This window comes from Glycine soja, chromosome 20 (genome assembly GCF_004193775.1).
Source record: "Glycine soja cultivar W05 chromosome 20, ASM419377v2, whole genome shotgun sequence".
Taxonomy (NCBI): Eukaryota; Viridiplantae; Streptophyta; class Magnoliopsida; order Fabales; family Fabaceae; genus Glycine; species Glycine soja.
In genome coordinates this window covers 39,109,527-39,125,802 of record NC_041021.1, presented here as the reverse complement: position 1 = coordinate 39,125,802, position 16,276 = coordinate 39,109,527, and the positions used below count along the sequence as shown (strand labels likewise).

The following is a 16,276-nucleotide window of genomic DNA, read 5'->3' as shown; positions in this document are numbered from 1 at the left end:
ATTAAGTAAAGTTTATGTAATAATTATTAAACGTTGTTAACATTTTTATATAGAGTAAAGAGTATGATAAAATAAAATATAGAGTAAAGACTATATGTATTTTGTTAAAAATAACTTTCTGACTATAACTATTATTAACGATTAATTATTGTATTCTTCCTAGTCACTAGTTGGTCGGGATGACTCTAAGTCTCTTTGTTCTTACGTATTCGAGACTAGAAGTTTGTATCCACCTCCCAGCTGTTTGTCGATTGAAATGATCCAACTGTTATGAAGCACCCTTACTACCTCATCAATAGGCAATAAAGGGGGTAAGTAATGACTCTTAGGAAGAGAGAGGAGTCTTGCCAATAAGAACCCCCCAAATAGAGTTAAGTAGACGATTAAGTTTTCAATTTCGGTTGAATGTTTTTGAGCTAGATCTTACCAATCTTAGGTGAGACTTAGTTACAAAAATAATTATAGTTATTTTGAGAATAAAAAATGAAATATTTTTAAATTTGAGAAACAAAAATAGGCTAAAAATTTTTAGAAGACTAAAGTCATATTTAAAATTCTTTAGAGAGAAAAAAACATATTTTATCATTAATTTATTTTCTAATTTTTGTTCTTTAACTTCTTTGAGTGTGACAAACTTTTTGTTTTATTTTGCCTTTGACTGAAAAATGACGTCTTTCCCCTAAAATTTTTGCAGCAAAAAAAAAATATTGTCTACATATGCATTAACTTGTCACAAAAGTATAGTCTCCACTCATTGCATACGACTGGGCTCATTAAGAAATTCGGAGATAATAAAGATTGATATTATAAGTTTTTAAACATTGAACTAGGGGTTTTTCTTCTTATATAGATACAGATGTATATAATAATTAAACTCTTTATGATAAGTTTTATTTATTATCATTTCAGTTTAATTTTCATGTTTGATACTGTAGAAAATTTAATGAGACTAGCTAATATGAATTAATGGAGTTGTAGCTTATTCCCCATACAAATGAGGTTAAAGAATCCCATGGAAAATGATTGACACGGTTACAAAAATTGCATCACCCATCTTTAAAAATATAAAAAATGCACTAATAATTTATATAAGATTGTTTAATTTTATTTTTAATTGAAGTGGGTTAGAAAACCTCTGAATTAATTCTTAATATGTGTGAGTGTAGTTACAAAGAGTTTCTCTTGTATGAAGATGGTACAGTGTGTGCGTTTTTGGCTCTGTATAGCTGTCTCAATGGTGAATAATACAACCTTTTTCTTTTACTCCGTGCACGTTGTGCATCATTTTCAATTTTTACCATTTTTTCTAAATATATTGATTTCGGATTATTTTAGTTTTGGCACCTTGTTGACTTGAAGGATTCATCATTAGTAATAGATGGCGACTTGGCAAGGGAAGGAAAAAGTAGGGGTTAGTTTCGTCTCTCAAATATCATTTCTCTCTTCTTTTTTAATCCGGGGAGGATACAAGAGACCCTACACTAGCCTACGATCAACTTTTTTTTTTTTTTTCTCTCTCAGCTAAAAAGAACATATATAAATATAATTGGTACCAGTAGTACCTAATGTTTTTACAACCAAAATAAATGAGATACAGGGGTAAATACCCCACATGAATTTGCTTCTCCCTTCAAAGGAATGGTTATTTATTATTTGTATCTATCAAATAATAACCACCCTCTGCACCTACTTTCCTCATAGAGACATAACTACATATGAATACCATCCATCCCAATCTCTCTTCCAGCGCTTAATCCCCTGCCACACCATATCAACATGCAAAGTTTTCTGCACCTAAAAGTCTAACTTCGATGGTCCGCATGTTTCACAACAATCCCCAACATTTATCGCTGCATATTTGTAGCTGCTTCCCCACTTTCATTGCTTCTTGATACAGGTCCTTCACTCACACTAAAATATATATTTATTAGTCACTTATAATTTTGTATAGTAAGTTTCACTGTTTAGAAAAAATCATTTGCATGAGTACATGCTTACGTAACAGAAGAAGCTGTATGATTATCGGATTTTTTCACTAAAATATATATTTATTAGTCACTTATAATTTCTCACATGTATGATTATCGGATTTTTTCACAAAATTTATCAAAGCTAATAATTGATGTTGACACCCCCTTTTATTATTTAATTTTGTGAGTATATTCCCGGAGGTAGCAATTTCCCCCCCTTAATGTTATTTCCTCTACCAATATCAATATTTGATGTGTTAATGGTAAATTGATTTATTCATTCATATTTGTATTTAGCAACAAGAATTCCATCGATGTGACATACAGATGAAGAGCTACAATCTTTATTGTCTTGGCCATTCACTATTGATAAAGAGGTGTAGCAAATCTACAATCTTATCTGTAACATAGTGTATGACATGTACCCTTTCTATGGCCCAAGTCGCACTAACGCTCCAGCCTCCAGCAACATTCGGACTCTTTATGAGCCGGGGGGGACCTTTCTTCTAGCCTGTCAATTCTTAGAAAGAAGCCAGACAAAAGCTCAAAAAGCTCCCCAGTATAACTCCGGAGCTGAGAAGTAAACAAGTTTAATCAAACAAGTATTTTAATTTTAGAAAATCAAAAATCTATTTTTAATAAGAGTACTTATCAAATTAATTAAACAATTCCAGGATTCTCATTCTTTATTCTTTAATTTGACATCATCAAATTTCTTGCTTTCTCTCTAAAAGTTGTAGCGATATGAGAAGGATGTTAAGGGTGAAGTTCATGTTTTCTTGAAGCACGTATGAAGATTTTTTTTTTCTCTTCTTTAATCTTTGTTGTCTTTAGAAGGATGCTAAGGATGCAAGGAGGATGTTAAGGGTGAACCTCCTCTCGAGCATTTTTTATATAACCAATCTGATTTGAAGATTTTTAATAAAATTATATTTTTTGTTTATTTATGTTTTTTAATCTTTATGTATTTAAATACACATAGTTTTAGTTTTCGGTGGAATCGTTTTCTTTAGCAAATCGCGTGGAATAATGCCCCCGTAAGCGTGCTTGTGTCCACACATTAGTAGTATAGATATCCAAACGCCCTTTTCCACTCTTTTGTCTTCTTTGAGCAATCACGCTCGAAAAATGACGCTTTCCAAGAAAACAGTTCCAACTCGTCTGTATGTTATAACAAAATGAGAAATTATTTTTGAGTTATTTTTTATTTTTTAAAATACTTGTTTAGAAAATAATTTTCAGATTTTGAGAAAAAAATTATTTGGTAAGTAGTGTAAAATTGTTATAGACAACAATTTCTGAAATTAACCAAAAAGTTTTAAATTTAAACAAACAAGTTCATAATCTTTTCTTTTTCCACTTTTTTATTCATGGGCAGATAACTTGCACTGGAGGGAGAAGTCCAGAGTTCTAAAAGGTTTTTTTAGCCTATCTTTTATTTCCTAAAAAAATAAAAACAAAATAAGCATAAGAAAATAAATAAAAATCATACTACAAATTTAGAAAATAAAACAGATATATAACATCTTTCATTCTAAAGTTTATTTATTTAGAGACAAAATGGGTTAAAATTTATAAAAAGAGGCTAACAATTCCCCCCCCCCCCCCCCCCCCCCCAAAAAAAAATACTATATGATGAACTAAATGTTGCAGTATTTCAAATTTATAACTATAATAATCTGGTTCCATGGGTTTTACTTCCTAAATTGTGATGGTGACAGTGATTTACTGGTTGTTATATAGTAACTACTACATTCTGAATTTGCTGCCTGAGAGCCTTGACTAAAATCGACTTTTAAACTTGTTTGATTTCAGCTACATGTAAATTCCGTACGAGCTTGGTCAGCCAAAAACGGTGGCATAAAATTTAATGGTAGAAAATAAGAAATTCATTAATTCGATTAGTTCGTTTGTTTTACTTGTCTCTTCCTAACATTTCCATGGTGGTCTCTGTTTCAGCTTTTTGGTTTTGACTTTTCTTTGAGTCCATAAGACTTATTATTGATTAGCTTCAGTAGTATTCTAGAGAAGCAATTAAGATGGTTGCACTTGATGTGTTTGGCGTTGCTTTGTTGGCATGCCTTGTAGGAGTGGTATCGGGTGAGACTTGTCCGTCTTTAATCAACTGCGGCGATCTGGGTAGCATCACTTTTCCTTTCACCAACACACTTCACCCAGACTGTGGCATATTGGTGATACATGGCTGTGATGACAAGGAACCAGGGGCCAAAAAAACCATAAAATGTAACAATACATGGTTTGATGTTGTCGGGCTCGACCAGTTTACGATTACCATAAAAGACGATAAACTGCACGACTTGTTGCTACAAAGAAGTTGCGACACCTTCAGCTACAGCTCTACGTTCACAGTCAGCTCCCCTTTGCTTAAGGCTTCTCGTTTAAAGCATTACCTAGAGATACTCAGATGCAACCACACCCTCGGTCATCCACCAAAAAATTCTGTTTCTAACTCCACACTTTGCAAAAATGAAACACTCTATTCAATGGTGGACCCCAACCCCTCCGGCTCCGGGTACAGTCATCACAATGGATGTTCGATGCTTCTGATTCCAACCAGCTTGCAGCTACTGGATCGCCATGGCCATCTATATTCCAGTGACCCTTTCGAGTTCATAACTGATAATATCGCCGTCGAAATAGAATTATCTCCGGATTGTTCTACTTGTATCTATGCTCATGGAGGCCAATGTCGGCTTGACAACACCCAAAAGTTTTATTGTTACAAAGGTACGTACGTACGTGTCCGGCCTATATTACATTACATAATATGCTATTTGAACAATAATTTGGAATATTAACACGGGAAAAAAATTAAATTGTATACTACAGAGAGTATCAGAAATGATATGATGTTATAGGAATAGAATGATAGAAAACAACAATAAGTATTGATGGAGTGTGGTTTCATTTTCATGTATATACCAAGGGGTTTATACTTTATATGATGTGTATTTTTTTTTTTTAAAGATTTCAGCAATGGGGTTTTAATTAGTTGAAGCTTCAACAACAGAAACATAATAAACGAAGAAGAAAGGGGCATTCCTGGGTTAATTTTTTATTGAGAAAATACATACTAATCACCTTGAGTCAACGTGGGTAGCCAGATCAATCCAATTTGGCTGAGTCGATTCTAAGTGGATTGGGTCCATTTTTTCTTGTGGTGGAGGTGGGTTGAACTTTATCAACCCAATCAGGTTCGAACATGTGTTGGGTCAAGTTTTCTCGTGATTTTGACCCACTTCGCTCATTTGTTGTGGTAAGAAATATTTGCATATGTTTTTTAATTTTTTTTATTTTCAATTTTGCAGGAAATAAATCGACTCTTCTTATAGCAGCAAGTATGTACTAAATCTCATTTACCCTTATCTAATCTAATGATATTATAAATTTCAGTCTTAAGTTTTAAAATACATAACATCTATACTAATTTCATTAAAACAATTTATGCTAATATTCATCAAGACTAATTTTTAAAAAATTTCAAATTTAAAAGTTTTAAATACTTCTATCTTTTATTTTTAATTCTTCTTTATTACCGGTAAAAAAATATTTTCTTCACATTTTTGTGCATATAAAAATACGTCTTACCAGTAATGTTTTCAGGATAAAATGTTACTCTAAAAAAAAATTAAACATTTTTAATCTTTGAGTTGATACAAATGTAAATATGCTAAAAATAAATTTTAAGAGACGTAAAACTTAGATAGATTTTCAAATGGTTATTGATGTAAAGATCGATTGATAGATAATATGTTGCCGATGTAAAGATAATCCATTGCCGAAGTAAAGATCTATTGATAGATAATTTATAAGTACCTATGTGAATAAATTATTTAAGCCTTGATACATGTTTTGATCTTCACATCCACTACTACTCAACTTAGCTAAACTTTTACATAAAAATTTATCTTATACATTTAATCTCTAAATAATTTATTCATATGTCTTATTGTTTTAAAACAATAATGAAAAAGATATTTATTCATAGGTCTGTTTGTTTCTTAATTTTGAAAAATGTTTTATGTGTTAACAAAGGAAGAAAAGAACTTGTTAGATAAGATAGTTTTTAAAAGTTATTTTCAAAATTATCATCTTAAAGTTGGTTTGTTTTTCTATGTATTTTTTTTATTCATGTTCTTCCTTGTGATTTTACAATTTTTTACCACTTCTATTTTCTAAAAATCAGTTTTTGAAAAATATTTTTAATTTAATTGTACTCAGACTAACTGGGGAAAGCATCTTTCCTTGCTTATATTGTTAATACACTTTCGGGCATTGTTAGAAAGAGCAGAGACCCTTCAGGCTTCAGTCCTCAAGTGTAATTTTTCAATAAATGTTATTACAGTTTCCAGCACACTTTTTAGCACTTTGTAATAAGTTTTAGTGTTTCTAATGCATAAATTCAGTTTTAACCCTATAATTTTATCATCGTGCTATTTTAGTTTCTAAAAAAATTTATTAAACATATAATCCTCACATTTTCAAAGTTTAGAAATTTTGGTTGATCATTAATTTGTTAGTAAATTTTCGTTTTCATGCAAATTGATGATATGATATGATATAATAGTAATAATGTGCCATTGATATGTCAAATACTGACATGACATTAATAAAATATTATACATAAATGTAAATATTAATATATCAAGTTAACACATTATTAATATCATATCATCAGTCATTATCATATTTCAATTAATATGTCAAAATTACTAAATTTTACAAATATAAAAATTAAATGTACAATAATTGTGAAAGATCAAAATTATACAATATTATAGAAATTAAAAATAAATTTAAGTCTATGATGTAATGAATTTCATTTTTAATAAATTTTAATCAATTAAAAAATGTGTTAAATTTATTTTCTATATCTCCCAATTTCTCCCTTCATCCCTACTATTTACCTTATTTTCTATTCTCACAAAAATCGAAAGACAAATGGGTAGTTTGGTACTATGATGTACAATTAATAGGTGTGTATTCAAAAGTACTTATGCTGCACGGCATTACTTCTTGTCTTCAATTATAAACAACGTAGTTGCATCTGCCGGTGGAGCACTAGGAGCTATGATATTTTTGATTTGGTGCATTAGAAGACGCTTTTACAAGAAGAAAAATCCCACCCACCAAATAATTGAGATGTTTCTGAACACCCACGGTCACCTTGCAGCCAAAAGATACAGTTATTCAGAGATAAAGAAGGCCACCAACTCCTTCAGATACAAATTGGGTCACGGAGGATATGGTAGTGTATATAAGGGGAAGTTACAAGATGGAAGCCTTGTGGCAGTAAAAGTTTTAAGCGACTCCATAGGTAACGGTGAGGAATTTATCGATGAAGTTGCTAGCATAAGTGTCACTTCCCATGTTAACATTGTTAGTTTACTGGGATTCTGTCTGGAAGGTTCTAAAAGAGCTCTGATATATAAGTACATGCCTAATGGGTCACTTGAGAAGTTCATATATGAAGACAAGGATCCACTCAAGCTCAATCTTCAATTGAGTTGCAAAACCATCTACAATATTGCAATCGGCGTTGCTCGAGGATTGGAGTATTTGCACAGGGGTTGCAATACTAAAATCTTGCATTTTGACATCAAACCTCACAATATATTGCTAGATGAGGATTTCTGTCCAAAGATTTCCGATTTTGGACTAGCTAAAATATGTCCAAAGAAAGAGAGTATTGTGTCCTTATTGGGAACCAGAGGAACAGCGGGATACATTGCTCCTGAGGTATTCTCAAGAAACTTCGGAGAAGTGTCACATAAATCTGATGTGTACAGCTATGGAATGATGGTTTTGGAAATGGTTGGGGAAAGGGTGAATAACAATGTTGAAGTTGAATGTTCAAGTGAAATATATTTTCCACACTGGGTTTACAAGCGTCTTGAACTGAATCAGGAGCCTAGATTGCGAAGCATAAAAAATGAAAGTGATAAAGAAATGGTACGAAAGTTGGTTATAGTGAGCTTATGGTGCATTCAAACAGACCCGTCAAATAGGCCAGCAATGAGTAGAGTGGTAGATATGATGGAAGGAAGCATGGAGTCCTTGCAAATACCACCAAAACCTTATCTCTCTTCACCTCCCAGATCTCCCCCAAGACCCTCGGATCACAACACTTACACATCTCACACTACGTATCCTTCTGAGAACTGATTATTTTCATCACTTATAAACCAACACGTGTTCGTGCGTATTGTTTTCTTGTTTATACACACTTTTGTTATCATGGATTCAAGCCTGAAAAATAAACGTTGTTCTGGATTTTCTAAATGTTGAATGTTTGAAAACTATGGAACCAAAATTTCACAATTTAAAGAGTAAGGGATCTAAAATTGAGCAAGTAAAAATTGGAACCTAAGTTAACACATCCTTCAAGATTCCAACTTTATATCAGCACATCCGTTGTATTTGTATGGTTCCATATTATTAACATCTCTGTTAAAAATTGAACTTTAACAAATGAACTAAAATTATGTATTTTAAAAATATGAGAATAAAAAACACCCCACTATATTTCGCGGACCAAAAGTGTAATTATGGTGTATTTGAACGGAAAATTTTGGCGGACCAAAAGTGCAATTACGGAGCTAACATTTTTTGAGTGAGAGGGGTGCGAGTGTAATCTTAATAGAAAAGTTATGGAATTTTTTGTCAGATAAAAAATGAGGGGACGAGGGAGATACATGTGTAATTAGAATAAACTTCAAAAGAATATTATTATAATTTGTTTTTTGATATTTTTTCTAATTAAATCATTTGCATGAGTAGATGCTTACTTAACAGAAGAAGAAGCTGTATGCTTATCTGATTTTTCCACAAAATTTATCAAAGCTAATGATTGATGTTGACATCCCCTTCTTTTATTATTTAATTCTGTGAGTATATTCCCGGAAGTAGCAATTTCCCCCCTTAATGTTATTTTCTCTATCAATATCAATATTTGATGTTTTAATGGTAAATTGTTTTATTCATTATTCATATTATGTATTTAGAAACAACAATTCCAGCCACGTCACATAAAGATGAAGATCGAGCTACAATCTTTATTGTCTTGGCCACTCACTATTGATAAAGAGTTGAGAAGCCAGACAAAATCTCAAAAAGCTCCCCAGTATACCTCCGGAGCTGAGAAGTAAACAAGTTTAATCAAACAAGTATTTTAATTTTAGAAAATCAAAAATCTATTTTTAATAAGAGTAGTTATCAAATTAATTAAACAATTCTGGGATTCTCATCCTTTATTCTTTATTCTTTTATTCGAACAAGTTTAGGTAAAACTTAAAATCTTATAATTTTAATTTAAGTCAATAAAACTCCACATTACTTAACATACATAACAAGAAAATTACTTATGGCTAATTCAACCAATACCTTAACTCATCCAAATCAATCAAATAACACGAGAAATACGTTAAACATTGATTTACTTCCTATCCTTCCCTCTACCAAAGCCTCTACCTCCTCTATTGGAGAAGAAGTTAGGTGGAAAACTATTTTTCCTATAACATGTTTCTATTGTGTGATTATCTCTACCACAATAGCTACAAGAATTAGATAATCTTGTATTAATAGCATCATTGACCAAACTCAGATTGCTAAGTGCATTAGAACTTACAAATTGCCTTCCCGGTTGTCATATAAGAGAAAACTTTGTTAATCAATGGCAAGGGATCCACAATGAGTATGTCTGCTCTAATATGATTGTATTGATCATTGAGACCAAGCATAAACTTCATTATTCTATCTTGGTGTTTCTTTTTATTTACTTCAATAAGAGCATCACAATCATACTTAGAAGCACATTGATATAGGTTTTATACATGGTCATTTGTATACTGAAATCACGTAACAATTATCTCATTTTCTTCTCTTTTATTGCTTATTTTGTGTTAAAACAACAAGGAACTTAGCTTCTTCTGAGTTTTTATGTAGACGATGCTAAAGTTAATAATTTTATAGTAATTTTGATTGTATTTTGTGTAGAGATGTAGCTAAGGCATGAAAGATGATTGAAGAACTGAATTATTGCACTTAGCGCGAACTCCTCGCTTAACGAGTTAGAACCGCTTAATCCAAGCAAGTCGATAAGTGCAAGAAGCCACATTAAAAGACATTTGTCACGAGTAAGCGCACTAAGAGCGCATCCTGCGACTTAGCGCGTGATCACTTGTTCCAGCTGGACATGTGCATTGTTAACTTGTTGACAAGTGTACTGTAAATTGGCAAACGTGTGGATTTTGGAAGAGTCCATTCCCGTCCTGTCTTTGGGGCAATATGCTGTATAGTCAATAGAAGAAATTGAACGGAAAACGTTGTGGGTCAGGCTTCATTGATGTAATGATGAAGACAATAAGATGTTTGTATCCACACATCTATTTTTTCTCCAAGTCTTCCTAGCTCATTTTCCAAGTCAATTTGCGAATCAAAGACGTTGCTTTAGATGGGTTGATACATGACATGTATATATTGTGACGCTGGTGTAAATGTGTAAGTTTAAGAACACTAACCATAACGTCAACAGATCAACTATATTTCATTAAAAGAAAATTCGGTTATTATTAAGAGAGTTCATTACTTGTTCCTAAAATTAATGGGAATTTGGTATGGCTATAGTTGATTTGTTCTGCTTCCTCTTGTTTTGTCACCTTGTACTCATTCTCTCCGCTGGTTATGGAAATGGGCACCAAGATTGTCCACACTCCTTTACTTGTGGTAATCTTGGAACTTTCCATTACCCTTTCACCAAGGCAGAAAAACCTGACTGTGGCTTGCTAGCCATACATGATTGTGATAATCCTCATCAACACAGAAAAATGATCCAGCTCGAGCTAAATGGAAAAGGCATAGTGCTTATAGGCGTGGCTCAGCAGAATGCGATTTCAATTTTGGATGAAGATTTTCACAAGCGTTTACAACAAAACCCTTGTGGCACTTTGAAGAATAATTATAGTCTTCCTTCCCCTTTTTCTTCTTTGTATTCTATTCACATAAAATTCAATGTAACACTGTTCAAATGCAAACAAAGCCTCAAAATGAAACCGCCAACACATTATTTTAATCACCCGTGCCCTGAATATGATTATGATATATATTATGACAGCCTTCCCACTCCTAATAGTAAGGAGGCGCATAGCCTTTTCTCATCCTGCTCAGTTATTCAGATATCAACAAAAGACTTGACTGATACCAATGACATTCTGTCGTTTGTATCTGCTGAGATGGTTCTTCAAGTAGTATTATCTAATGATTGTGACCAGTGCTATAATCACAGGGGAGGCCAATGTCGGCTTGACGCCAATCAAAAGTTCTACTGTAAAGAAGGTACGCTTCACATAAATTTCTCATTTATTCCTTAATCCATTCCATTCGAATGTTTCCTTACGTGTTTGGATAACCGGATGAGTGTCTTATAGACCTGGATGCAAATCATCCTTAAGGCAACTATTAGTTGCTTCTATGAATGAGTAATTTGTGAAAGGAAAATAATATTTGAACATCCAATGATTTTAAACAGTGTCAACACTTTTAATTTCTCTCTTCTTATTTTATCGCATCATATCACCTATCATACATATTATATATCATTTTCTCGTCTTAGGCATGGGTGTGCCTTTTTTTATTTTATTATTATTATTATGTTCAAATTCTGGTCGTTGAGCATATCCTTATTTTCTATCTGCCACTTCAGTGGTAAGAGTCAAGTCGATTGCTGAGTGCTAACTTGACTGCTTTACGTTACTGCCATTATGGCAATTAGAATTAGTTTGCCTGCATAATTTTCTTCTTCAGACTAATCTGACCCTAAGTCCCTAACACATCATTCCTCTGTTGTTTACTTAAAAATTTCTTCATTTAACTTCATCTGCAGCACCAAAGAATAAGAGTAAAATTTTGAAGCTGGTACTTGTACTTGGACTTGTAACAGGTAACGCGCGTTATATATATATATATATATATATATTGTTTAATAGATGTCCAGAGAGTGAGAGTTCTATTTATGATGTGTAAGTATCGTATCTTAAAAGTTGGAATCTCCCTACATTGCAGGTTTAAGTGTTATATTGTCAGCTATTCTGATCATTGGATGCACAGTATTTAGACGGAAATATACTCCATCACACCCCCAATCCCAATCAATATTTAAGTGTTTAATCTAATGTGTTACTTTTTTTAACAATATTTTTTCTATTTATCTGTATAGCATTACTTTCTCATCCTTATATAATAATCTTTCTAATTCCAATAACCTCTCCAGCTGTTACAATTGCTCTGTTGCTAGTAATGGTAAAGATCTACCATACAAGATGGAAGCAGAAGCAAAATCCGACCAATCAACAGATTAAGATCTTTTTGGAAAGACAGGGACCCCTTCAAACTAAGCGGTATGATTATTCTGAGATAAAGAAAGTGACCAACTCCTTCAGAAACAAATTAGGCCAAGGGGGATTCGGAAGTGTATACAAAGGAAAATTACCAGATGGACGTTATCTTGCGGTGAAGATCCTAAGTGAATTGAAAGATAATGGTGAGGACTTCATCAATGAAGTGGCAACTATCAGCAGAACTTCTCATATCAACATTGTTAATCTTTTGGGGTTCTGTTGTGAAGGTTCTAAACGAGCTTTAGTTTATGAGTTTATGTCTAATGGATCACTTGAGAAGTTTATCTTTGAAGAAAATGTCGGAAAGACGGATCGTCAATTGGACTGTCAAACGATCTACCATATTGCAGTTGGTGTTGCCCGAGGACTGGAATACCTGCATCAAGGTTGCAATACTAGAATTTTACATTTTGACATAAAACCTCATAATATTCTGTTGGATGAGAATTTCAACCCCAAGATTTCTGATTTTGGACTAGCCAAAATTTGCACAAGAAAAGAAAGTATGATATCAATATTTGGCGCCAGAGGAACAGCAGGCTATATTGCCCCAGAAGTTTTTTCCAGAAATTTCGGTGCAGTATCACATAAGTCAGATGTGTACAGCTATGGGATGATGATCTTAGAAATGGCTGGAAGAAGAAAGAATATTAAGACTGAAGTAAATCGCTCGAGTGAAATATACTTTCCCGATTGGATTTACAATTGTCTTGAATCAAATGAAGAGCTTGGTTTACAGAACATAAGAAATGAAAGTGATGACAAATTGGTGAGAAAGATGACAATAGTGGGCTTATGGTGCATACAAACCCACCCTTCCACTCGACCAGCCATAAGTAAAGTGCTGGAAATGCTAGGAAGCAAAGTTGAGTTATTGCAAATTCCACCTAAACCCTTTTTGTCTTCTCCTCCGACCTCTCCTGTCCATTTATCTTATGAGACTTTGTAACTTGTAACTTGTGAGCTAGAATACTATAAGATGAACTAAAATGTTACAGTATTTCAAATTTATAACTATAATAATCTGGTTCCATGTGTTTTACTTCCTAAATTGTGATGGTAGCAGTGATTTAGTGGTTGTTATATAGTAACTACTACATTCTGAGTTTTCTGCCTTAGAGCCTTGACTAAAATTGACTTTTAAACTTGTTTGATCTTAGGTTCAAGTGCATGGCGTATCAATAGTACTGGGGGGTTCTGACTCAGCTACATGTACATTTCGTATGAGCTTGGTCAGTCAAAAACGGCTGCATCAAATTCAATGGTAGAAAATAAAAAACATTCATTCGGTCGTTTCTTTGGTATGAGCTTGGCAATATTTTACACTCCCAGTGTTATATTATTTATTCAAGTTGAATAAACTTGCGTTGTGAGTGTATAATTCAAACTCGCGGCCAACATTTTATGATTTCGTTCGGTTGGATTTTTGCTAGTAAAATATTATTTCATTAAATCTTATATATTTTATTTTCAATTGAAAAATTAAATTACATTACAAAATTACTAATAATAATCTTCAAAATTTATTAATATATTAAATATTCTATAATAAAAATCTGTTGAATTTTCATCAATTTTAAACCAAATACATCTTACGAAAACCATTTGAAAAAAAATATGATATATATTATATAAATTCAAACATAGTATTAAAAATCATTATAAAATTCAAATAATATACATATAAAACATAATATAAGTGTTAACCTAGTTTGATTTAATTTCAAAGACATAAATTGCAAACTGAATCAAATCAATCAGAGAAAAAAATCATTCATTTTTTTTTAAAAGAATCAATTTGATTCAGTATTTAGTTTTTTTTAGCTGTTTTTAATTTTTATTTTGAATTAGTTTAGATGTGAATCCGGTTAATTGTGTATTGTTGATAAATCAAGTTTAAAAACAATACCAATAATACTTAAGAACTATGGTATTGTTTTTAAATTTAACCTGTCAAAAAAATATAGAAAGAAATGGGTAGATAGGAGATATCGTGACTAACTTTTTTTTAGTAAGATATTATAGAATGTAGGATTCATTTGTATTAATAGTTTAGATTTATATTTAGTGTAAGTTTTTAGACTTACATTTAGTAACAACAAATTCTATCTCTTTTTCTTTCTTTCTCTATGCCATATAACTTTCACTATATTTTATATAAACATTTTAAAATAAAATATAAAGCAAAAATATTTATAATTAGAATTGAAGAAAAAACTGAACTTTTTATAATCTAAACGTAAATGTAAATTTACATTAGAGTGAAGCAGTTACTGTTGTATAAATTTTCATTCAATGCTTTTTTTTATGTTGTTAAATAATATACTTAAGATATTCGATAAAGAACAAAAAGAAATAAATATTTATTATATATATTATAGAAAAACATAAAAAAATATCAACAACATAATTTTTATTCTCTTAATAAAAATATTTTTATTTTAAATTTCTTAATTACATGAATATTCTCGGCTTAAAGTTATACACCGTGACTTTAAACCTAGTAATTTTTATTAGATGAAAACATAAATCCTAAAATATCAGATTTTGACATGACTAGAATTGTTGAAATGGATAAGAGCGTGAAAATATTAATAGAATTGTCAAAACATAGTAAGTTTTCTCGCCTCTATATTTTCTCCTTGATCTCACTTTTACATATGTTTTAAGATGAATGCTAATTTTAATTTTTGTAGTGGCTATATGTCACCAGAGTATGCAATGCTTGGACAATTTTCTGAAAAATCAGATGTGTTTAGCTTTGGTGTCATGGTTCTTGAGATTATTACTGGAAAAAGGAGTATGAATGTTTATGAATCACACAATGGTGTAGAAGGCCTCATGGGTTATGTAAGTATAATAATCTAGAATTTTTAAATAATTATATATATATAATATAAATCAAAATTGATTTTAATATATATAAATGTTATAATATGCATATTAATTTTCCTTTTAAGAAAAACATACATATTAATTTTGATAAACTATCACAGGTTTGGAGACAATGGAAGGAACAAGAACCATTAAGCATCTTGGATTCAAACATAAAAGAAAGATATTCACAAATGGAAGTCCTTAGATGCATTCACATCGGTTTATTATGTGTTCAAGAAATTTTAAATGATAGGCCTACAATGACAATGGTTATTTCATATCTTAATAACCACTCACTTGAATTGCCATCTCCACAACAACCAGCATTTTTCTTACACAGACGTAGAATGGATCAAGAGATAGTTATACAACAAGAATCAAGTTTGAGTCACGCTACCAACGGTTCTGCAGTACTATTCTCTATCAATGAGATGTCTACTAGTAATTTTTATCCTCGATAATTAATTGATGATTTAGTATTTGATAGCATTGTCTAGGTTTTTTTTTTTTCAAATGTATTATAAACTTTCATTTGGCACTGTTAGTAGACTCCTTCCCAGAGTTTCACTTTTTTTGGTAGGACCTCCATTTCGAACGGTGGCTACTAGTATTTGGTTATTTTGGCTAGTTTTTGGTTTGACTTCAATATAATGCAACTCTAAGAATAAGAGTGGTTGTTTACTTTTATTTTCATTACACAAAATTCTTTAGGCTTGACATGTTATGGTTGAATACCTTTATTTTGAGTCACACTGATAGGGAACTAAGCTACTCTAAGTAAAGGTAAAAGCTGAACGATAATTTTCCTTGCTCCTTATATTCCATTCCATGGTGTTTATAAGAACATTGCAGAGGATCAACTAAGCCAATCATTGGCTCATTTCAAAATGACAAATTCTGTTATGAGAATAACAGAAACGTGTAATGGTGATAATTGAATTGGTGCAAAATATCTGGGTTGTTATTCTAGCTAAATGACAGAGCAAAGGAATAGTCTGTGGTGAGTGGGAGGAT

The 16,276-nt window shown here is 31.8% G+C and overlaps 2 protein-coding genes and 1 long non-coding RNA gene across 5 annotated transcripts; all 3 read left to right on the top strand.

Annotated features, from left to right (window-relative positions):
* The first annotated feature begins 3,691 nt into the window (after window positions 1–3,691).
* LOC114401287 (LEAF RUST 10 DISEASE-RESISTANCE LOCUS RECEPTOR-LIKE PROTEIN KINASE-like 2.1) lies at window positions 3,692–8,273 on the top strand. Its single transcript, XM_028363773.1, has 4 exons — window positions 3,692–3,843; window positions 3,930–4,718; window positions 5,300–5,329; window positions 7,033–8,273. The coding sequence occupies exons 2-4, from the start codon at window positions 4,010–4,012 to the stop codon at window positions 8,154–8,156; spliced, it is 1,863 nt and encodes a 620-aa protein (XP_028219574.1). The 5' UTR covers window positions 3,692–3,843; window positions 3,930–4,009; the 3' UTR covers window positions 8,157–8,273.
* Window positions 8,274–10,485: 2,212 nt separating this feature from the next.
* LOC114402476 (LEAF RUST 10 DISEASE-RESISTANCE LOCUS RECEPTOR-LIKE PROTEIN KINASE-like 2.4) lies at window positions 10,486–13,436 on the top strand. Of its 3 annotated transcripts, none has more exons than XM_028365055.1 (3): window positions 10,486–11,324; window positions 11,872–11,928; window positions 12,259–13,436. In XM_028365055.1, the coding sequence occupies exons 1-3, from the start codon at window positions 10,607–10,609 to the stop codon at window positions 13,332–13,334; spliced, it is 1,851 nt and encodes a 616-aa protein (XP_028220856.1). In that variant the 5' UTR covers window positions 10,486–10,606; the 3' UTR covers window positions 13,335–13,436. The 3 variants fall into 3 exon arrangements, with proteins under 3 accessions (XP_028220856.1, XP_028220855.1, XP_028220858.1); XM_028365054.1 differs by having other exon boundaries at window positions 11,866–11,928; XM_028365057.1 differs by lacking the exon at window positions 11,872–11,928.
* Window positions 13,437–14,986: 1,550 nt separating this feature from the next.
* LOC114401426 lies at window positions 14,987–15,949 on the top strand. The gene is made up of 2 exons (XR_003664269.1): window positions 14,987–15,235; window positions 15,382–15,949. It is a non-coding gene; the product is annotated as an uncharacterized LOC114401426 (long non-coding RNA).
* Window positions 15,950–16,276: the final 327 nt, after the last annotated feature.